General features: G+C 32.4%; 2 protein-coding genes across 3 annotated transcripts in view; both read left to right on the top strand.

Annotated features, from left to right (window-relative positions):
- The first annotated feature begins 263 nt into the window (after positions 1–263).
- On the top strand, positions 264–2,913 carry LOC114315598 (AT-rich interactive domain-containing protein 6-like). The gene is made up of 3 exons (XM_082922914.1): positions 264–912; positions 1,008–1,047; positions 2,753–2,913. The coding sequence occupies exons 1-3, from the start codon at positions 674–676 to the stop codon at positions 2,783–2,785; spliced, it is 312 nt and encodes a 103-aa protein (XP_082779040.1). The 5' UTR covers positions 264–673; the 3' UTR covers positions 2,786–2,913.
- Positions 2,914–20,425: 17,512 nt separating this feature from the next.
- LOC114257940 (putative protein phosphatase 2C 27) overlaps positions 20,426–24,033 on the top strand; it is a 38,271-nt gene continuing 34,663 nt past the window's right edge. The window contains exon 1 of one of the 2 annotated variants that reach the window (XM_028197761.2): positions 20,426–20,990. In XM_028197761.2, the coding sequence (XP_028053562.2) occupies positions 20,817–20,990 (174 nt within the window). In that variant the 5' untranslated portion in view covers positions 20,426–20,816. The remainder of the gene's footprint in view (positions 20,991–24,033) is intronic. The other variant, XM_082925153.1, reaches the window with a different exon arrangement.

Raw genomic sequence — 24,033 nt, 5'->3', positions numbered from 1 at the left:
ATAGAGTAATTCTCATGGACTCCAGTCACTTGAAAAGAGTTCGACAGCATATGTTGGTATAATGTTTTGGAGCTGATTTTATGTGAGTTTGAAATATAGAATGAGATCATGTAGAAGCAAGATGAACCTGACATCATCAATTGAGTATATTGGAAGCACACCCATTTGACTGGCACAACAACTATGTGTGACTAAATATATGCTCTCATGTGCACAAAAACTTGTGGAAAGGTTACCTACTTTTGCTGCTAAAAAATGTATAATTGATGTGTGAAGCCATAATGAACATTGAATTTAAATTATGCTTTGAACATAACCTCACGCCTCTATCATCAGTCGTGCATGAAGTGTTTATGTTCATAGTGCAATGAACCATTTGGTTTGGACGAGAATCAACGTGTAACCTTTCCTCTAGTGATTTGACTGGGGAAATAGCTCCTGCTCTGTTTGGTCTCAAATCATTGAAGTATTTGTAAGTATTTTCTTCTTCACCAATGCAACTCTAACTATCTAAGCATTTTAAAATTACATGTTCCAGTTTTGGCAACAACAGGAGGAAAACTTATGGCATTCCCTAAAAGAAAAAATAAATTAACTTCTACTTTATTTCTCATTTCTCTTTCATTTTCTTTGCCCTCTACAAAAACATCCCAATAGGAACAAAAAGATTTATATGGGAAGGATTCCCTCTCATGATACTGGTAACCAGCAGTATAGCTTGTTTGTTTGCAGGGATTTATCATACAAGACCTCAAACAAGTCATTCTTGGAAACAAATGCTAATGGGGGCGATGAGGCCGGAACAGAGGAAGAGCAAGCAGCATTCATGAAGGAGCTGGAAACTTTCCACAAAGAGAGGTGCTTGGAATTCAAACCCCCAAGATTTTATGGAGAGCCATTAAATTGCCTCAAGTGAGTTATGAGTGACCCTAATTGTCAAATTTGCTTGCTTTAATTTTTTGGGTGCTTCCTGATTTGCACTAATGTTTCTTGTATATGTGAGTTAGGTTATGGAGAGCAGTCATCAGACTTGGTGGCTATGAACAGGTTTCCCAGAAATTTTAGTTTGACGAACTTATTTCCATTTTATCATGTGCATTATCTTTTACTATGGTCTGGTCTATCCCTTGTAGTTTATCTACTAGTTACATACATTAACCCTGATGCTGAATGGAATCTTAGAATATTATAACTACTGGCTCCATTTCATAAATTTATTGGGAAAAATTCCAAGTACTTGGATTTGTGCACTTATTTTTGATGGGGGGAATAAACTATTATTTTATTGACACATTTTGCCTATAGTATCAAGTTTGATGAAGTCAATAATATTAACAACTTTCATTTTATCATTTGCATTATCTTTTACCATGGCGTGGAATGAGAGTAGTTTTTGTTTTATTACATCAATTGATTGGTCCATGGACATGAGCAGTATAATTTTGTCATCTAAGCTTCTCCACTATCAAAAATTTATTTGTAAATGATATGGAGCATGATTTGTTGTCATCTGGCCTGCTTTGGTATCGCACACTTGTTGAGATATTTCTCTCAATATCAAATCTGTGACAATGTAAATTGAACTGATGGTAAAAACAATAGTAACCAATGTTTTATTGGTCAATACTTCAAGTAAGGATATTGTGGTGCATGGTAAACTAGGAAATCTGCTAATATGCAGTAGCGAGATGGTGCATTTAACACTACAATTTGCTTCATCAATTTCTGTAAGTCAATGGATAAGTGTGCTTTTGTGACCTAATTTGATGGCAAAATCTTTTTAGGTTGACATTTTTATAGGACCTGCAGATGTGCATGTGATAGCATATTTTTAATAGAAAAAAATTGTATGATAGAACAAATCCACATATACATGGCATAAATATGATTGTCCAACCAACTTTCTTTTTGTTCTGTGCTCAGGGTCAAATATTTTGGATTCTATTGTTAATTCAATAGTAACTTTGCTTTTTATTTATTTATTTATTTATTATTAATTTTTAATACACTCTTCCCCACTGCATGCACACACAACATATAAAAAAGGACAAAAGTTAGCAATCCTAATTGTTGAGAAAGAACTAAAAGGACAGAGTAACATATTAGGGCTTGTTTTTTGTTGGTAAATATGCAATATATTGTTTGAGAAGGAACTAAAAGGACAGAGTAACGTAAAAGGACAGAGTAACGAATCATCACAGTTAATTAGGTGGTAGTAAACATGTATTGTTGACAAGAAACACATTGAAAACATAATGAGAAACAAGATCTTGAAAACTATATATGTTTCTCATTATGTTTTCAATGTGTTTCTGAATTTGAAGGCAATCACCTAATTAACTGTGATGATTCAAATTTGTTCATTTCAGCTTTAGCTTTCTTTTTATTCCCACTTCTTTTTTCCTACTTTTCTTAGGTGTTATATCTTTGTTGGAGGTTATAATAGTAAAGTGATGATATTGTTTTAAGTTGTGTGTAATGTTGGTTATCTCACCAAACAAATCAATGTTCAGTGTCCACAGCATTAAGGGAACAATATGGTGAAGGGTCATGTTGTGCATTTATTTTATATATAGGATATGAATTGCCTCTAGTTTAGATTTGAATTGGAGGATATTAATTGTGGTATAGTCATCATCAAATGTTTGTAATGTAATCATATAAATTTTTTGCCATATGGTTAATTTTTTTTATGAGAATACTTCATTTTGGATATGTTTCTAGATTCTAACTTTTCTTATTTTATTTGTAGGTGACTTCCAAAAACGATCAAGCACAAGGCTGATGCTTCAAAACCATATATATTCCTTCATGTTGTAGAATTTTTTTTGGATTCCTTCATTGATTTTCCTTTTAATTTTTGTTCAATTACTTACTGGTTTTCAATGGATGGATGTTTAAAACTTGTCTCAATTAATGTTTTGAATGGAATGATTGTAAAGTTTGGGATTGAGAAGGAAAATATGATGAATTTTAATGTTGTATTTAGGTTGGGTTGAATGAATTTTGTTCAATATTGGATTGAATGTTTATAAACAAAAATTGATTGTTCAAAAAAAAAAAATTTGGATTGAATGTTGGATTGTGTCGAATGTTAATGAATTATGTATTGTGTCGAATGTTAATGATTCAGTTGATTTGTATGATGCTTTAAAATTATAGGTTTATTATGGATTGAATGAATTATTAGGAATTACAGGTGTATTATTTTCTTGCTTTTGGCGACCAATTTATTAGTCGCGACAAATAAATAATTTTTTTTCGTAAAAAATGACAATTGCCGACCAAGAGTTTTGGTCGCAAAAAATACATCTATTGCCGACCAAAACAACACTTGGTCGTGGAATCTCACTTTTGCCGACCAAAAGTTTTGGTCGCGAAAAGTAACAAATAGCGACCAAATTTTTTGGTCGTAGAAACTATTATTTAGCGACGAAGAAGTTTTGGTCGTGGAATGTAATTTTTGCCGACCAATTTTGTTGGTCGTTGAAAGTAATTTTTGCCGACCAATTTTGTTGGTGGTTGAAAGTAATTTTTGCCGACCAAATTAGCGACTAACATGTATGGTCGTTGAATGTAATTTTTGACGACCAAAGTCTTTTCGCGACTAAATAGGTTAGTCGCGATAATTATATGTTTAGCGACCAACAATTTAGTCACCAAATAGAACGTTTTGCCGACTAAAAATCTTTTTAGTCGCTAATTACTTTCCGCGACCCTCAATTGCCGACCAACTTGGCGACCAAAAAAATTGGTCGGGAATATGTTTTGCCGACCAAAAATGGACTTTTAGCGACTAATTTTTTGGTCGGCAAATGTGTTAATTCTTGTAGTGTTAGGACATACATTAAAATATTTTTGCACAAAATGTATACTAGTTTATGCTAAATGGTTTAAAATAATAGTATTATTATTTAACGAATTTCACTTGTTTGTTCTCCAATAACTTTCACAAAAATCCATAGACAAAAGAAGAAGAAGAATCCAACAATTCTAAAACATTTACTATTGTCACTGGTTTTTTTTTTTTTTTTTAAAGTTAATAAGCAATTTGGGGCAAGTAAAATTCTACACTAAATTTGGTTTAAAGCAAACAAAATGGTCAGTCAAAAATTCAACAAATGTTTTTTTACCAACTTGAATATGTTTCTTCTTTTCATCATTGCATAAAATCAAATTCTTGTCAAAGTTTCATGGTGAAACAAATTCTCACTTAATATTATGTTAAAATATAAAGCAAAAGATTCTTTTATATCAAGTAGATTTTTCATTGGGTTAAGTTTCTCTCATATTTATATCTCAATACTAAAAAACTTTAGAAGCTCATAGGCTCACCAAGAGTCTCGTTTTGATGATTCAAATCGTTTATTTTGTAATACTTCAATGTATATTATTCATGAAAAAAATTAGCTTGATCTGAAAATCGTAACATTTTCATTTTATCATGTTCCTCTAAACAAATGAATGGTCTATTTTCATAAATATAATAACCGTCTATTTTTTGAGAGACAAATGTGATAAAATACAAATGTTATGATTATTGGATCAAATTAATTTTTCTCATGAACAATATACATTGAGGACCTTATAAAATAAATGATTCAGATCATCGAAATGGGAGACATGGTGAGCTCCAGAGGCCTATTAAATTCTCTCATGTTGAGATATGAACATGAGAGAAACCCAATTCTTTCTCATTTCTCTATTTAAAATAAAAAAGATAAATTACACTTACCTCCCTGAGGTTTCTAACAATTGTAGGGACCTCCATTGTAGTTTCAATGATTACAGAAATCTCTTCTACTTTCGTTGACATTATCAAGATTGCCCCAATCCATTAAGTTAGCACAAATGATGTTATTTGGGTGTATAAAATGACCATATTATCCTTTGGTCTGATCGCAACATCACAGGGGAGGTCCCTTTAATTGTTAGAATCTCAGGGGATGTAAGTGTAATTTACTCCTCTCATCTTCTTTATATTTCAACCTCTACCAATTCAAAATTTTTTATTACAAATTATTTCTCAAAATAAGTATTTTTCATAAACAAAAGGCAAAATAGCTATATGTATTTTAAGATAAACTTTGATTAAAAATAGGAATTTTTAGAATTTTATAAAAACTCTAATTTCTTCAAATAAGTATTTTTCATACCCAAAAAATAAATAAATAAATAAATAAAAATCAAATACCTGTATGTATTTTTAAATTTTTATTCAAATTCTAATTTATCAAAATAGTTATTCATAAAAAATCAAAACCAAAATCAAATGCGTATATGTATTTTTAAATTTTTATTCAAACTCTAATTTCTCAAAATAGGTATTTTTCATATAAAAAAATTCAAATAAAATATATTTTTATTAAAAATATGGATTTTTTCAAATTTTTATTTAAACTCTAATATCTCAAAATAGGTATGTTTTGACATAAATTTTTTATTACTAATTATTTCTATGCATAAAATGTAAATTGGTGGTCTTTTAAAAAATAAAAATTGACATATTTTATATTTTGTTTTGTAATTTTTAAATAAAGGATTGTATTTAATTTAGTATAAGGTTTGATGGTTATCAATTTGTTGGCTCTTCATGTGTGGTTATTCTACTATATATATATATATATATGCTTGTCATTATAAGGGTTTTGGTTTGTAATAAAATGAGTAATGGTTTCTTTTTTACACATTTATTGATCTAAGTTAGGGTTTAATAACACGTGTAAAATATAATACGTTAATCTCTAAAGTTTATTATTATTATTATTATTATTATTATTATTATTATTATTATAGATATATATATATTGATAAACCAAATACAAAGCAAAACATAGAGTATTGAAAACATGTCCAAATTATAAAGTAAACGAGACCCAATTACAAATATATAATGCAATATTCAAGGATTGCTCCATAGATCCAAAAAATTCTTTTTGTTTAAAAAATAAAAAATAAGGAAGTTAATTTGATTTAAATTTTTAAAAATATAAATAAATAAATAAAAAACAATTCAAATAACAAATACATTAGTTCAAATATATATTTTACGTTATTTATGTAATGTGAAATTATTAAGGTATTATCTATAATAACGTTAATTTTAGAGATATGGTTTCTTTTTTGAGTATTTTATCAATGAAAATTATGTTTTTATTTTTTTTGGTGAAATATTTTTTTGGTATCTTAACAATTTAAAATATTTTTTTAATATTATATAGAATTTAATAATTTTATTCAACATTACTAAAATATGTATAGGTCTTTGTTAATTTTTTTGTAAAACTTCAGAGGAGGTGAGTAAAATTTACTGTTTGAATATAAAAGGACAATCTTGAGATTTCTTACTCATAATACATGACATCAATATGTTTTATTAAATAAACTAACATAAGGTTAATAGTGGAGAAATCTTAATCATAATTTTAAAAGTAAAGGAGATTAGTGTTATTATTGAAAGTAAATGTGAGATCCTTGTAATTGTTAGAAACCTCAATGGAGGTAATTGTAATTTACCCAATAAAAATTAAATAGGTACGAAAGTGGGATTCAAACCTAAGATATTTTGTTGACTTTTTAATTTTTCATGAAAAAATGTATAAAAAAATAGAGCAAGTGCTACTAAATGGTGTGAATCTTTGATTGGTCCTAATCTGGAAATTCCTGAACTGATCTGGCACAACCCCTTCCCTCCTAAAGCCCAGTTCTTCTCTTGGTTGGCTTGGAAATGGAGGATAAAGTCTTCTAACTACTTACATAGACTTGGCATTCTTAGTGCAACAGTTAACTTTGACTGTGTGTTCTGTCAAACTGAGATTGAATCACCTAATCATGTGCTATTGATGTACCCCTTTGCTTGGAAAGTTTGGTCCATTCTAATTAAGTGGTGGGGTTTACATTGGGTTTCCCCTAGCTCAGTGGTCATGCTAATGCAATGGTGGTTGGGCTGGAAGGTTAGAAAAAAGGAAAAACAAATTTGGAGATCAATCCTGATTGCTGGTCTATGGTCCCTCTGGAAGTGTAGGAATGACTATCTATTCAATGGGCTGCAACTTATCTGTGAGGATCTCTGTGAGCTTATTAAAGTTAGAGTGGCCCTTTGGCTAAAAACTCACTCAGTTGAGCAAAGGTACACAGTGGATGATCAAGTTAAAAACTGTGTGTAGTACACAGTTGGTCTGCTTTGCTCAGCTATGATGGTTCCTCTATCTATTTGGTTCAGTATTATTTTAGGCTATATAGTGTATTGAGTCTGGTTTGGTGAGGCTTGTATTCTGTTCTTGCTACAAAGTTGTAGCTAGCTTGATGTTGCTATTGCTATAGAGCTGATGCAGAGGGTGGCTGCTGCTGGGTGGTCAATTTGTTTCTACTGCTGGCTTTGATATGTGGAACTACTTTAGCTTGGTTCAGGATTTATCCTGTTATGGTCTCAGGTTCTAATTTGTTGGTCTGTTTTGCTCAGCTGTGGTAGATCCTCTATTTATTTGGTTTAGTATTGGCTCAGTATGATTTTGGGCAAGGGAGTAAATCTCAAATGTTTGATGCTGCTATTGTGGTGAGGCTACAAAATTATTTTTGGCAGGAGAGTGAATCTCAAATGTTTAAAGGTTTGTATTATGTTCTGCTAGGTGGTCAATTTGAGTAGGCTGCTGGAGTCAGTTTGATTAATTAGCTTATTTAGCTGAGTTACTGCTCACTGGAATCTGAGCAGGGTTGTTGTTGTGATGGCTACTGGTGTCTTTGGGTGTTTGCCTCTTTGCTGCTCAGTTATGCTTCGGTTCTGTTCCTGGTTTGTTCTATTGATCTATTTTGTTCTGTCTATTTTGGTGGCTGTTTTTGGTCTGTGTTGGAATAGGTTGTGTTCTGCTGGTGTGGTTTTAGTTTGCTTTCTTATTGGTTTCTCGCCAACTCTAGGGATGCTAACAAATGATATGATGGGCTTTTGGTGCCAATCTAGTTAGGACAATTTAGCTCATTGTGATGCTTTTGTGCTTCCCTTTCCTTTTTTGATGTAATGTGTTTTGCGCTTTGTACTTCATTCTTACATCAATAAAGTTACTTTCTTTTGCCGATCAAAAAAAAAAAAAATAGAGTAAGTGATATGACAACTTTTAATAGTTTTGACTAAAATCCAAACTCTCCAAAAGAGGCCTAAACGTGATAAAGAAAATTTTTACCATTTGAATAACACATCATATGCAATATTTTTATTTTTATTTTTTATTTATTTGAAAAAATATAACAACAATTTTCAAAATTGGAGGATTGACCTTGACACGATTGTTTCTTTATGATCCAATTCAAAACACAAACAATATTGATGGAATAAGAAAATAAAAATATTTTCACTTCGTTTCATATTTAATTTTTATTTATTCATCCATCTCCTACCCTTTCCGTCATCTCTCACCTCCAGCCACTACCTCTACCTACCATTACATCTTGCAATTGGAGCCTCACCTCCCAGACCCATCACTACAAAAAAATTAAAGTTTTAGAAATCAAAATTTAGGGACAAAATTATTTTTTAAAAATCAAATATTTTTATTACAAAAAGTGTCGCTATTAATTTTTTAGTAATGAAAATTGGATATTAATGATGAATTATTATCTTTTTGGGACTAAATTTTTTATCTTAAAAATAAACCGTTTTTAGGAATCATTTTTTCTCTAAAACAGTATTTATTAGTGACATTTTAAAAATTTTGTCGCTAAAAGCCTTCTTTTTGACTTTTCAAGATGATCTTTTAACGATTATCCTCATGAAAATAGAAATTGGTCCTTAAATATCTTTTGCAACAAAATTTTCACTTTTAAGGATCAAAAAATTTGATCTCTAAAACTCTTATATGTTGTAGTGCATCCTTCAATATGTTGTCGCTATATGTTTTGTTATTTTATATTTATATATATACATATATATATTTTAAAAGGATCGTTTTAAAATACACACCCTCAAAAGAGTATATATAAGTTATAACATTTATAATGTTAATCACCACAAACAATTAAATCACTTTGAGTCATAACTAATATATATAGTGAATCATAACCAAACTCCATATTGAATAACTACATACTTTTTCGATTGTTATCAAAATAATAATTCAAATAACACATAACTAATACTATATAATAAGTCATATTCAATTCATGAATAATATCATAATGCTTCATAATCAAAGACCACAAATGTATGTCATAATTGGGCATGGTACACCTCCCAAAGTGGGAGAACTTATTGGTTAGTCTTTGGGTACCGCCACGTGGAGTCCCAATAGGGTTGTGATTGGTGGAGGAGGTGGGGCTCACGAATTTGTGTTGGGTGATTGAGAAATATGAAAGGGAATGGTGAATTGTGATTAGTGAGGGGTATGGCCACGAGGCACGCTTGGAACAACCAATAATTTTTCCCAAAGTGGGGTATGTATTATGGAATTTTCCTTTAAAAAATATGTATTTAATATGTCTTTGTTAAAAAAATAAAATAAAATAAATGGCAGTCAGTCCATCAATCCAAATTAAGATTTTCTTTGTTCAAAGATCCACTCTATGAAACATTATGTCCATAAAGACAAGCTCCACAAAAATGACCAAACTACCCACCCATGTATATATATTGTATCCAAACCAAACCAAACCCTAACCACTCATCTCTCTCCCCGTTGTCTCTCTCTCTTCTCTCTCTTGCTCACTAAACCCTCATCGCTCGTCTCTCTCTCTCTCTCATAATCTCTCTAGATTGACGCAGTAGTGCCATAGAGAAGCAACACATAATGGATGTCACTGTCGGCAGCGGTTGAGGATCCAAGAGTCGGTGATGGAGGAGTATCTAGTTTTTGAAGATGGATTCATCATGAAGGTTGACAGATCTGCCTCTAAGATTTGATCGCATGTTTGGCTATGGCATCGCACCTCTAATCTCAGTCGAGCCGCCGCAATCAACCAGAAACCTGCCATTATTGTTGCTGCTCCTCCTCTGCCTCCCAATCATTATCTTACCAAACAGCAGTTTCTCAGATCTGCTCCACAACTACACTAAAGTCGCTAGATTTGACTCCAAAGGAAAGTACACCCACTATAACAATTTGCACTTTTGGCAACCAAATTTGGTGACTAAAACCAATTTAGTCGCCAAAAGTCAAACCTTTGGCGACTAAAATTTGTATTGGTTGGCAATGTTTTACATTTTAGCTACTAAAATTTTTTAGTAGCCGTATATTAGTTATTGTTGACAAAAAAAATTTAGTCACTAAATGTGATGTAATAGGCGACTAGAAAAAATTTAGTCGGCGTTAGTCTAGATTTTAGGCTACTAATTCCTATTTTAGTCGTCGTATATAACCATTTGCCGACAAAAAAAAGTTTAGTCACCAAATAATAGGCTTATTTTTTGGGTTACTCTTTGCCGATCAAATAATTTTGTCAGCAAATATAAACTTAGGTGACTAAAAAATTTAGTAGTTGTATATTCAATTTTTGTCGGCGACAAAAAAAATTTAGTATCCAAGTTGTACTTTTGGCTACTAAAGTTTTAGTCATTGTTGATAAATATTTGCCGACAAATAATATTTTAGTTGCTAAAGGTTGAAAAATTTTATTGCCACCCGCGCCCCTCTTCTCTGTTTTAAACAAACTTTTTTTTTCTTTATTCTCTCTCTAACACACACAAAACAGTCACCACCAAACCTCACCCCCGCTCACCATCCCACTGTCGCTGGCCACCATCACACATCTCCACCGCCGCAAATCACCATCACCACTGCCATAAATCACAGGTCTCTCTCTCTCTCTCTCCCTCTATTTTTCCATTTCTCACACGTAGCTCTAGGATTTTATAGAGAACAAATTTTGATGTCAAAAATCAAAATCAACGAACAAGCTGATTTATTTCAATTTAGCGAACAATAATCATTCAGAAGCATTGATTCATAAGTGCATTCATAAATTTATTTTTTACGAAAAGATTTATGGTAAAACAGATTTATGATTTGGGCTTTCTTTGTTTTGTGCTTTTCTTGCTTAAGTAAAAACCATCAGGCTTTGTAGTGTTTGAGAAACACAAAACCCAATCATACATTGGGTGGGTGCGATCGATCGGTGGGGCTGGACTCCTCCAATAATTCTATTGACTCTGGTTCTGTGTGCAAATCAAATTTGATAATTCCAGACTCTTGTTCTTTGTCTTTCCAGACTCTGGTTTTGTGTGCAAATCAAATTTGATAATTCTAGTGACTCTTAATTGAATTTTGTATGTTAATGTTTGTTCTTCTCTATTTGGAGTTCAATAGTGTGGGTTTGTACTCATATTACTTCATGCTATTTAGATTCAATAAATTCCCTGTTAAGTTGTACACAAAGCAAATAATATGCAGGTTGATGCAATAGTAGTTATGGATTGTCATGTTGTGGTGCTCTGATTTTTATGGATCTTTTGAAATTTTTTTAATTGGGATACTCATTAATTAGTCTCCTTATTCTATTTGTACTTATGGATTGGTGAATTATTACTTGATTAATGTTAGTTATTCACCTCTTTACCTCAATTTTCAAAGAAGGATAGTCAAGATTATCTTTTTATAACTTTCTCAAATATGTTTGACCAAAACTTGCTCAGTTTGACAGCTGAAGTGGGATGTTGTGGAAGTTTGCTAGTGATTTAGTGGCATTAATAGATGAAGTAATGTGCCTTTTGATGTTGGAAACATTGAGGGAAGGTTTCAAACTTCTACATGCCTGTTATATGTATATATAGTGCGACTAAAGGTTTGTGGGAAAATTAAGGGAATGGTTAAAAATGGGGCTTTGGCATTTGGAATGGTGTAACAAATTTGTTGGGTTTTGGAAATATTAATGAAACAAGGAAAAGAGTTTGGGCGCTGCTGTAAACTAGTGTCTTGTTTTGTAGGAGGCAAAAAGTTGCAAATTGCCAATAAAGCCAAAAAGTTACGAACAATAAATTTCCTTCGTTGAATTTTCTTAAAGATTATTTGCCTATCACTTTGTCTCTATTGAATTTGAAAGTGTTATAGCTTGGTATTGGACCTAGGGCACCTCCTCTTTTGATTTGGATATTGACTCCAAAACAAGAAAGTTATAGTATGACTTATACACCTAAACCTACTAAAAACTACATTGAGGAGCAAATAAGAGAACCCAAAGTATTCTTGTATATGTAAACAAAAGAACAAAAAGCATTTGTGTAATTGTAAAAGGAATGTTTAATTTGCCCTTTTGTATTTTTTTTCTATCCTTTCACCTCTATTTCCTTTTGTGTGTTTCATTTATGTTTTTCTGCATTGTATAATGTTATTCATGTTGCATCTTTTAAATTATTTTATATTGTTGAAGCTCTAGAAAAAAAAAATGGACTATTGGTTTAAAGAAATTTTCCTTGTACCAAAAAAAATAAAATAAAAGTAGTAAGTTTCCTTTTCTAATGAATTATAAAAACATATTTCTGCATTTTAATTTTATGGACAAATAAAATGGACTGGCAATCACCTACATTTGAATGTACACTGTAAGCCTACAAGGTGTTAACCTGACTTTGATTTCTCTTTTTGCATCTTTGATGGAGGCATATTAATTTAGTGCATTTGCAGTCTAGTTTTGGTGCTAAAAAGTGGCACATTAAACACTTAAGTGTCATTGTTGAGTTCTTGTTGCTGCTAGGTGCTCTGTATATTGTTATGAGCAGCAGTAGTAGTTTGGCAAGGTTCTTATACAAATGGTTTGGTTCATGGTATGTCAAATGGTCTATGTTACTCTTCAGTCCTGGCTATTCTTAATTCAACATTGCAGTAACAACCGCTCTATTGAATTCATTCTATACAAAGTTATTTTTTATGTCTTTGGAATGCAAATATGAATTTAAGAAAATATGAGACCTTTGTATGGCTGGTCTATTATGAGTCTATTTTTTAATTTGAATATTTTTTTTATAAAAAATTGTGTATATTATTTATAAAAAAAAGAAAAAGATTAGATTGATTTGATAATCATGACTTATTATTCGTTATAATGAAATTCCCTATTCATGCTTTACTTTCTCTCTTATTCACTTTCCCTGAATTGATTAGTAAATATTCACTTTCCCTACTCATGCTTTACTTTCTCTCTTATTCACTTTCCCTGAATTGATTAGGAATATTCACTGGCAGTTTATCAATTATGAAATAGTTGAACAGAGCACCTAAATGGTTGAGTTTCACATAGAGTAGATTAGCACAACAAGCTTCGGTTTCACAAACATTCATTTAAGTTAATTGAAAAAATAAAAATAATCCAACATAAATAATCCAACTTAGTCCAAAATAGGCGTTCGAGAGGTAAAAATGTAAAATAGTCCCCGAACCACTTAATGGATGTCACGGGTAGCTTCCTCGTGACACATAGGACCTGTGGGGACAAACATGATGTAATTAGCACACGGAGGTTGGGAGTTGGAGTCAAAAATGCCTTAAACTTAGTCGAAAAAGGCGCTCGAGGGAGGCAAAAATGCAAAACAGTCCCCGAACCACTCTATGGATGAGCAACTTCCTTATGGCAAATAGGACATGTGGGGACAGACAGTAGGGTTTTATTGGTTTGCAGTGGCTAATTCAGGGCATTCGCTGGCTTCAACTGGCAGTGATTGTAGCACTTGTGCCTTTTTAAAACTTTTGGGAAGTGTATTTGAATCATTTACTATGTTTTGGGAATCTTTGGTGTTGTTGTATCTTGGTTTTAGATGAGTGAAAATTGATTTAAACTTGTTGGGATTGTTCGTTCATGCTTGTTCACATTGAAAAGTTGTTTGGAAACTTGAAAATCATGTTCTCGGGTCGACACCGGTCTTGGTGGTGTCAACGCCTTCTCTTTTGGTTGGCCACAAGGGTCGACACTAATCTGGGAAGGGTCGACCCTTGTTCTGAAATTGCCCACTTCTTTTTGGTGACGACACCAGGTTTGGGGGGAGGGGGGGTCGACACTTGTGTTACTGTCAAACAAAGTGTTCCAACTTTCTTCATAAAGGTCGACACCTGCAATTTTTTTTCAGATTTTTCAGTCTGATTTGGGCCCTTCTTTTTGGGGATTTTGACTTGATCTTTTAGGTTGACTTTGGGACTTCATTTTACTTTGACCTAACACTATAAATAGGTCCTTCACTTGACCTTTTCTTTACTTTTTCTTCTCTTCTCCCCTCTCCAAACCGTGAGTCACTCCCTTCTTTCCAAAATCACTTTTTGCTCAAAGATCTCTAGATCTACTCACCTAGAGTGATCTTTTCACCATGGTCCTTTGAGAAAGGTTGTAGATCTCGTCAAGGGCTTCTTTTTGGTCTGAGTGGTTCGTGGTTTCGTCACTAGTGATTTTTGGATTGTTTTCTCTTCGCTTCGAGAGGTAGGGATTTCTTTGATCTTTTTCAATGCCACTTTTATAGATAGACATGTGGTAGTTTTTATTGCATAAAAACCATGCTGTTATGGATTTTTTCGAAAATCATGATAGAGGATCTAAGATTTGGTGTTGAGGTTGAAATTTTGTGAACTTGGTTGTTGTTTAGATTAAATTGGGTCTTATGTTATGAGCATTAAATTGTGTTGGGTTGATTATATTTAAATATAACAAATTGAAAATTTGTTAATTGTTAACAAAGGATCTAGGATTTGGTAATTTGTGATTGGAGTTGTAAAGTTGTTTGTTGTTGGGTTATTTGGGAAAATGATTTATTATGTTTGTGTAGAGAGGGAGGAAAGCCTTAATTTAATGTTATTGATATAATGAATTTTTAAAAGGGAGGAAGTTGAATAATCCTTATATATTTTGCTAATATGGGTCGTATGATGATGTTTATATCCAAAGAAAATAAAATGAGAAGTAACCACGGTGTTGGTTTTGTTTTAAACTAATCACGTGAAGTTGAGTTGAGTTATGGTTTTGATACCAATGGAATTGCTTTTGTAAAATAAAGAGAATGGATTTGGAGTTGGTTTTGTAAAATGACGAGAATGAATTCTTAGAAATGGTTGGAGTTGTGTGGATTGGAAAAATAAAGAAAGGTGGTCTTTTTGAAAGAAAATGAAATCATCGCCCTTTGTGAATTGATAATGAACTTGAGGTCAGATTTTGAAACCTTTACATAATATTATTGTTATTGGACTGAAAGTATTGCGAGAATTGGATTGTTGTTTTACGAGTATGTAATACATTTACTTAGAGGTTTTGTCATTGGTCATCGGTGGAGGAAGGCATTGATGTGTTGAATAATATTGTGTATGTATTACACTTGTGTTATTATGCATTATAGTATGTTAAGATGGTTGGGAATGTGCTTGCGCTTCGAATGAGAGGTACCAGTACCTTCCAGCTAGCGCCTGGAGAACTTGGCAACACTTAGAATGAGAGGTATCAGTACCTTCCAGCTAGCGCCTGGAGAACTTGGCAGAGGTGTATCCTTGGCTTGGTATTTTGTTATAGAAAGGTGTATCCTTGGCTAGGCATTTTGTTTTGAAAAGATGTATCCTTGGCTTATCGTGCTTAAGGTAGGTATAGCAAAATTCATTTATCATTATTGTCTCAGTGTATCTAGGTATATCATGGGTTATGATGGTTATTGTTCTGGAAGGCCGTATTGCCTCAATTGTTGAAGCAGATAGTTATTGATTGCTTGTTGTTTTCCTTTTGTATTAAAGGCATATTTGTATAGTTATGAATGTGTTGGAAACGGACGTAAGTATTGTGTTGAGATTGTGAAAAACGTGAAAGACTTTGAGTACTTGTGAACATGTTTTGAAAAGGAAAATCAGGTGTAAGACTGGAAAGTGAGAGAAAACATGATAGGTTGGTAAAATTGTTTTTCTTCAAAAAATTTGTTATAGTCATGTGAATTTTGGAAAAAGGTAATAGGAAGAAAGAAAGGTGAATCGCTTATGTTATGGAATGAAATGAATGACTTTGAGAAAAGTTCTTATATACATATATCTCCGTATAAACCGTCACATTATTTATACAATATGAGACTAAGCATTCATGATCATAGCTATCTATAAGTTGCTATTGTTTAGGATCAGGTTGAGATCCCTACTGAACTTTATGTTCGTCCCACGTTGCTAATCCTTTTTCAGGTGAATATCGAGAAGTGTTTCAAGATTGAGGATCTTCTTTACCTGTTGGCCACGGGGCCTTTTATTTGTAGGCGGAATGCCATTGATGTAAAAGGGTTAAACCCTCTTTCTTTTACTGTTAAAGATGTAAGCCTGCGAACAATTTATTTAGTTATGTACATGTTGCATTTTCGGATGAGAGAATCTTTATTTATTCTTACAAATGATGTAAAGAGTTTCTGCATGTTATCTCTGAAATTGAATAAATTTAATGTATTGGTAATGGATTCCGAGTAATAAAATGTGGGGCGTGACAGTGACAGTAAGGTTTTACCAATAATATTTTGTTAGGAAAGTTGGAAAGAATGAACCCATTGCTATGAATGACATACTGGTATTAAAATAACTGATGTTTGAACTATATAACTTGGCTATTTCTAGGATAAAAGTTAGGAATAACATCTGCTTGACAAATTAGAATGCATATTTTTTTTTAATAGTATAGCTATCTATTCTAACGTTGCTAGAAAAAAAATAAACAAGAAATTCTTTTGTTCTTTTTAGTGCAATACCTTACCTTTCTATGTATAAATCTATGAAGGTGCCTTCAACTCCTAACTTTTGTTTAATTGGTTGTTCAGTTTTTGAATATTGATTAAATTTATCTAGAGGATACATATAGTTTCCCTGATTTTTCTATGTTATATATGTGTTTTTGATTAGAAAAATCCTAAACTCTTGTTAGTTTACTTTCATCTAAATTTTTTTTGGAACTTGCATGTCATCCATAAAATTTTATTTAGTTGCTCCAATAGTGTACTAACATGCCACCTCAACTTAATGTTTCCACAATGATTTCTTACCAAGAATGTCAACCCCTTGGAACATATATTTAAATTGCTCTTCTGGTGAGTTGTGTTCCTTTTATATGATGGCCTTGAGAAGCCTTTGAATCTTTGTTGGAGTGTTTTGTAAATTTATCTCACTAGTATATTTATATTTGTCAATGACAAGGAGCTTTCATGCGAGGGTATGGGACGAGTTTTCCTAGTATGGAACACCGATGATGCAAGAGAAATATATCAAGATAGGTGCTTGGGAAGAAGGGATATTTAAGAGGATTTGGGGTTAGCCCAAAACTCTCTTCCTCATATTATGGATCAAATGCTGCAGCACAATGAGAGGTGGAGATGCAAAGACTTTAGATCTGAGGTGGAGATTGCTTTTGGCATGAAATATATTACTATTGGTGTGGTATAAATTACTAGTGGATATTTCTTTTTTGTGTACGGAGGACATGGTTTTTGTATGATTCTTTGTTTGTATGGAATTATAATTTTAGATTGGATTAGATTTAGTTTGTATAAAATTTGACGTTAAAAGACCAAATTTTTAGATGGTTGAAAGTGAAATAGAAACATGTATATGTATTGTTTTGTTTATAAACAGGTTGCACGAAATAAATACAAGTTGTGGAGAAATTAATAATAAAAAAAACACTAAATAAAGTTTTTTGGCGACTAAATATTTAGTAGCTAAAAGAAAAAAAAATGTGAACTTGTTGGCGACTAACCAATTGGTAGCCAAAAAGGAAATCAATGTTTTTAGCGACTAAATATTTGGTAGCCAGAAAGAAACCAAAGATTTTTGGCGACTAAAAATTTAGTCGGCAAAATATATGAGCCTTAAGGCGACTAAATAGTTTAGTAGCTAAAAAAAATAAGATGAAAATAATTTCTTTGGCAATTAAATATTTAGTAGCAAAAAATAAATGAAACTTTAGGCGACTAAATAGTTTAGTAGCTAAAAAAATAAGATGAAAAATATTATTATTTTATTTTTTTGCAACTAAATAGTTAGTTGCACAAAATAAAATAAAAAATGAAAAAAAAAAATTTGGCGACTAAATTCTTTGGTCCCTAAATGTTGTAATATTGTGACTAAAACTTACCTACGACTAAAAATTTTATTGCTGAAAACTAAAATTAATTTTATTTCAAAACTTTTGGCCACTAAATATTTAGTCGCCAATTTATGACTTTTGGTGATGAAAAAACATTTAGTCACCAATACCTTTATTGACAATTAGTCAACGACCAATCTGGGGACCAAAAAATTTAGTCGCTAAAACCTTTGGCGACTAAAACTTGACCTTTTGCCAAAAGTGCCATTTCTTGTAGTGACCCTCTCTCTCCTCGAACACCAAGTCTATACACAAATTCTCTGATCATTGGTTTATTTTCTCTCTCTAAAATATCTATATTCATATATCTATGTGTATCGATTTGTATGGATCTCCAGTGTTTGATCAATCCTTTTTGTGCTTTGCTTTGTGTTTTCTGTAGATTGATTAATGATTGAAGATGCTTGGGAGAGCACCAAACAAAACAAAGTACTATGAAATTGTTGGTTTTTCAATTTTTTTGGTGCTATTCAGTTGCTAAGAAGACCTTGGAAGGGAGAAGAAAATGAGATTGCGAATTTTTAAAATTGTACAGAAAAAAATTTGGTTCTTGTTGATCTTTATTTATTATTTTTCTTTTTCCAATTTTAGGTCAAGCTTTGGACAAAGATCATTTGTGTTGTTGTTGTTACTGATGATAATGATGATGAAGAAACAGATTGCAACAGATCATTTTTTTTTTCCTTTGTTGATGTTGATGAAAATGAGATAAATTGTAATAGATATGGATAGAGAGAAATGGACAAATAGAGAGAAGAGAGATTTGAACAGATAGAAAAAAAATTGAACAGCTAGGGTTTGGTGATTTGGTTTAGCTTTGTATTTCAAAAGATAATAAAATAAAATAAACAAATAGAAGAATTTTAAGAAAAAAAATTAAATAGATAAGAAAATTTAGACAGATAGAAAATTTACACAAATAAAATTTGGACAAATAGAAAAAAATTTGAAAAAAAATAGGTATAAATTTGAATAGATAATCAAAAAAATTTGAACAAATAGGGAAATTTTTTTGAACATATAGGAAAAACATTTGAACAGATAGTCAACGAAAGTTAACAGATAAATTAATGGATAAATTTGGATACAAATTGTCCTTTAAAACAAACAAAAGAACTTCCTACCAAATTATTTTATAAATGGTGGATCTCTCATCAATAAAAAATAACTTAATGCCTTTTACCCTCTTAATTAGTTTGAACTTTTCAACAATTATCTCTAAAATAAAACACATCTTCTATTTTTATTTTTATTTTTATATCTTTTACAAATGATAAATACTAATACTAGAATTTTAGAGATTTTATCCATAATTTTATCTAAAAATATGAATTTATGGCTCAAATTCATTCATATGTAAACCCCACATTACACCACTTCAATTTCTACCACCAAACCTATCACCAAGAAAAATCTAGGTTTACATGTCTAGGACAATAGAATTTTGTAAAGTAATTTTTCTTAAGTGATCTTAGAGTAATATTTTGAGTGGTTGAGCTTTAATTCTACCCGAATTGAAGGTATAATAATAATTTCATCTTCTAACTTTCAAAGCTTAACCAAATCCCTTTATGAGAAATCACTACAAATGATCCTGATTTTTTAAGTAGAAATATCAAATAAGTGGTGTTTATATAAAATAATTACAAATCAGTAATAAATTTTATAAATATTAATACTTATAATTATAATTTTTTAATAAATTTATAAGGATAAATTATAAGTAGACTCCATAAAATTTGCTTAAAATATAAATTACTTGTATGATTTGAAAATTTCAAATAATCTATTGTCAGAATTTCAATAAAATTTTTAACTGTTCTCATACACAATAATAAAATTACTTGAATTATTTATTAAAATATATTTATAACATCATTAAAAATTGTTAATTAACTTGAGATTTATTGATAAAATAAACTATTTATTATGAAATTATAAATCTCAAGTGGCTATGCTCCTCACCAATCACAAATCATTATGTCTTCTCATGTTCCCTAATCATCCAACACAAAATCATGTGCCACATCTCCTCCACCAATCACAATGCATATGAAGCGTCACGTGACACTGCTCCTAGACCAATCAATAACTTCTCTCAGAACAAGAGAGGAGCAATTTAGTTGTCATTTAACAATAAACTTTTTTTAGTTAAGTTTTTGACTTTTTAATTATTTTAACTTAGGACTAAAAGTTTATTTGATTTGATTTTTTTGACTTTTATAAAAAAATAAAATAATTATAATTTAAATTTAACATTTTCTTTTATTAATTATTCAATTTATTTTATCTTTTATGATTAATTTATCAAAAAAATCCATTGCCAAAGGAAGCCTTAGATATTTTGGGGAAACAAAACAACATTTGAAGCCGTATTATTAACCGATTTTGTTGTTAAAAGAAAAAGGCATTAACCGATTTTTTATTTTTTTGGAAAAATATCATCACATCAATCCACACCGCAAGCACAGCCACGCTTTCACAGAAGAATCTAGAAGACTAGAAACTTAACGGCCCCTCTCTCTCTCTGTCTCTGTCTCTGTCTCTGTCTCTCTCTCTAAAAACACACTGCACACAAACGACACACTTTCGTGTGGTTTTCTTGCAAGAACAGAGAGAGCCTCCTAATCTCTCTAAATACGGATTTTTAATATATTCCTAAGAATCTTCTCTCCAACTATCCGTTATTTTTCTCTCATATTCTCTCTCTCTCTCTCTCTCTCTCTCTCCAAGTTGCATAGAAACTGAAGCAAAGACCACCCACCATGTGTGTACCAGACGCAGAGCAAGTTACCGAGGGGATTGACAATCTGGGTCTCTCTGACCAAGCTGAGAATCACAATCCCTGGTCTTTGCATTCTGAATTGTTGCAGACCCAGATGGAGATTGCAGAAAAAGACACTTCCTGTGATCAGATTACTCTGGGAAATTCATTTCCTGTAAGTGTTCAATTCTTTGATCTCTTTGCTCTTGTACAACTTCAATTCCATTTTGTATTATCTGAAGAGTCATTTGTTTCTAAATCATTTCTAATTATGCCTATTTCTTCTCATGATTGTCCATTGAAACTGTGTTTCCGTCTATCAACCTTACCACGAACTAGAATTTTTCTCCATTCGATTGATAACTGATACTGTTAATTTTAGGATTCATAAATTTTGTATTTTTGCCTAATTGGTATGTTCTGGAATCATTTAGTCTCTGACTAATTGAAATTGAGTTGGTTATTTGTGGGTTTTTATTTTCGGTACCAATGAATTTATTACGTCTCTGATTTGTATTTTATTCAAGTTGGACTATACAATTAATTTGGGAAAACTATGTAACCTGAGAAGTTCCCCAAAAAATACCCAAAAACTGAAAATGATGTAGATTTAATCTTGGTTACTATGACAATAAATCTGTTCCATATATTTACACGTGCGAGTATTGTTGGGGTTGAAAGGATACATTGTTCTTTTTTCATTTCTTTTATGAGATTTAACTTTTTTATGGCAGTCATAAATTTATGAGTTTACAGTGAACCGACTACTGTGTGCCACGTAACCAGTGGAATCAACAAAAATACTCACTTCTCTTCCCGAAGCCACCAAACCGATCCCCCTTTCTCTGTTTCCTCTCCCTCTCTCTCTCTCTCATCCGACATCTGCTGAATTGCCACCACAAAATTAGAGAGTGGTACGGAAATTGAAACCAGAAGTTATTGAAATAGCTAGTAATTAGTTTGGATAAACAGTTGATTCATCCATAGTTTGATGAGATTGGATGGTGGGTTTGGGGTTGTGGGAGGGAGGGAAGTGACGGTGTTCGATGGGCAACCAAAGTTCGACAAAGAAAATGAGGGAAGGAAGTAGTGTTCAGTGGTGGGGCTTGGGGTAGACAGAAATGAGAGGAAGGTGGTGGTGGTAAGGCCAGGCAAAAGTGGGAAGGGATGTGGTGGTGGTTGGGACTGGGGCTAGGGGAGGGATGTGGCGGTGGTCGGTGGTTTGGAACAGAGGAAAAATAGGTAGACACCATCACATATGGCAGAGAGTAATGGAGGAATTGATCACATGCACTAGAGTGTTTGTAGTGGCTAGAAAAACAATGGCTAACTTCACAATTAAATTGATGTGGCATTAGGTGATTGGTTGTCCGTAAACCTCTCAGTTTACAGAATAACCATGAAAAGGTTAATTCCTTCCTTTTTTCAAGGCATATAATTATCTTTTCTTGTAGATGATAATGTAATCATACTTATTTGGGTAATGTTTGAGTACACATGCTTCTGAAGGTTGCTTATAATATGCAGCCTAGTTATAAACTATTGAATTACAAATATTTGATCTTGAGCCCTTGGCCATTGATTTGTTCAATGGTTGGAAAAGGGCAATTGGAGTAACCGGTTAACCCTTCGCTGCTCTCACTCTCCTGCCTCTTCCACCTCCCCTCATCTCTTCACTCGTCTCCTCTCTGGTTCAAAGACTTCTTAGTGAGAATAAAGTATGCCTCTATTTGGTGATCTCTCAAGCCCTTCTACCAAAAAAAAAGACTCTCCTCTTTGGTTTTTACCCTCTCTTCTCTCTCTCTAGTTTTAAATTCCATCCTTTGGCCATGGTGGTCTTGGCATTGGTTTCATGTGCCCTTGGACCTTAGATGGCTTCGTTTGTTGTTGTTAGGCCTTAGATTGCCTTGGCATTTGCTTTGTTTCCTTGTCCTCCCTTGAATAGTGGTGTAGAATTGACTTTGGCATACGCCATTTTTCATGTTATTAGCATCCATTGACAAATTTGTTGTTGGAGATTTATCATTATCTGTCACAGTTCTTACAACTTGGAGCTCTTCAAAAGCACTATCACATTAAGATAGGTGTCTAATTCTTTTAGACACTTTGTGGTTATCCAATATACCAATGTTCATAGAAGAAAACCAATAATAACCAATAACACTTATGCCAATATATTGTGTCTAAAGAGTTAGAAGTCCATCCTTGCATTGCAACAAGCCTTTCAGAGTCATAAGTTGGTGATGGCTTAGTGGACTCGTGTGGCCTTTGTCCCTTGGCCATGGTATGACCTTGGCCTTAGCTTATTCAATTTAAGCTGAGGCCAATTGTTGAATTTTATGATGATTGTGAAACCTTGTAATACCAAAGGTTAATTTGGTAATGGTTGTGAAACCTTGTGATTGGTTTTGACGGTTGGACATTAATTTGATGTTTAATTGCACCAACACTAAAGGTTAATTTGTATACTTTGACTTGCCTTGCCTCCTCACCTTGAAGTTGCATTGCCTTAGTGGTCTTGTAGCTAAGTGTAGCTTAGCTTTGCTACCCTTGGCTTGCATTTCACCTTGTACTTGGTTTCCTTATGGTGACCTCTGCCATGGTTTCCTTGACCCTTGGACATGGTGGCCTTGGCTGTGCTTCTTGTCATTAGTCCTTGGCCTTAACAGTGATGGCAATTGGCTTGGTTGATGGATGAGGGTATGCTTGAGGTTGAGGAAAATGATAGCTTGACTTATGGGGAGTTGTTTGAAGATAAGAAGTTTGAAGCTTGGAAGACGAGTGTTAAACAACTACAAAATTAAAGGGAAGCTTAGGAGAATATAAGAAATGAATAGAATAGTAGGTGGGAAGATTGCCTTGTGGATGAGACAAATAACGTTAGCAGTTCATCATGGAATCAAGATTGAAACAATGAATATGGGAAATCCAAAGAGGAGGTGACAAAAGAAAAATGAAAGTAAAAAAATAAAGGAACTTCGGCAGAGATTTTGGGGAGGGAAGATGATGACATGATATACAAGGACTATGTTTTTTGATATTCTTGATGTAGCATGTACATACGCAATTCTAACTTGTGTTTTAATATTGAGATAAAATATGTTTGAATATTGTTTTTTATAGAATTATCAATCGTGAATAGATGCATAAAACCACTCACAATCTTTAAAATAGATGAAAGGTGAAACAAAGGTCATATATCAATATGTTTGAATATT

The sequence above is a fragment of the Camellia sinensis genome, chromosome 4, assembly GCF_055761805.1.
Source record: "Camellia sinensis isolate YWXY chromosome 4, ASM5576180v1, whole genome shotgun sequence".
Taxonomy (NCBI): Eukaryota; Viridiplantae; Streptophyta; class Magnoliopsida; order Ericales; family Theaceae; genus Camellia; species Camellia sinensis.
Note: the sequence above shows the minus strand (reverse complement) of the source record. Positions and strands in the feature narration are given on the sequence as shown.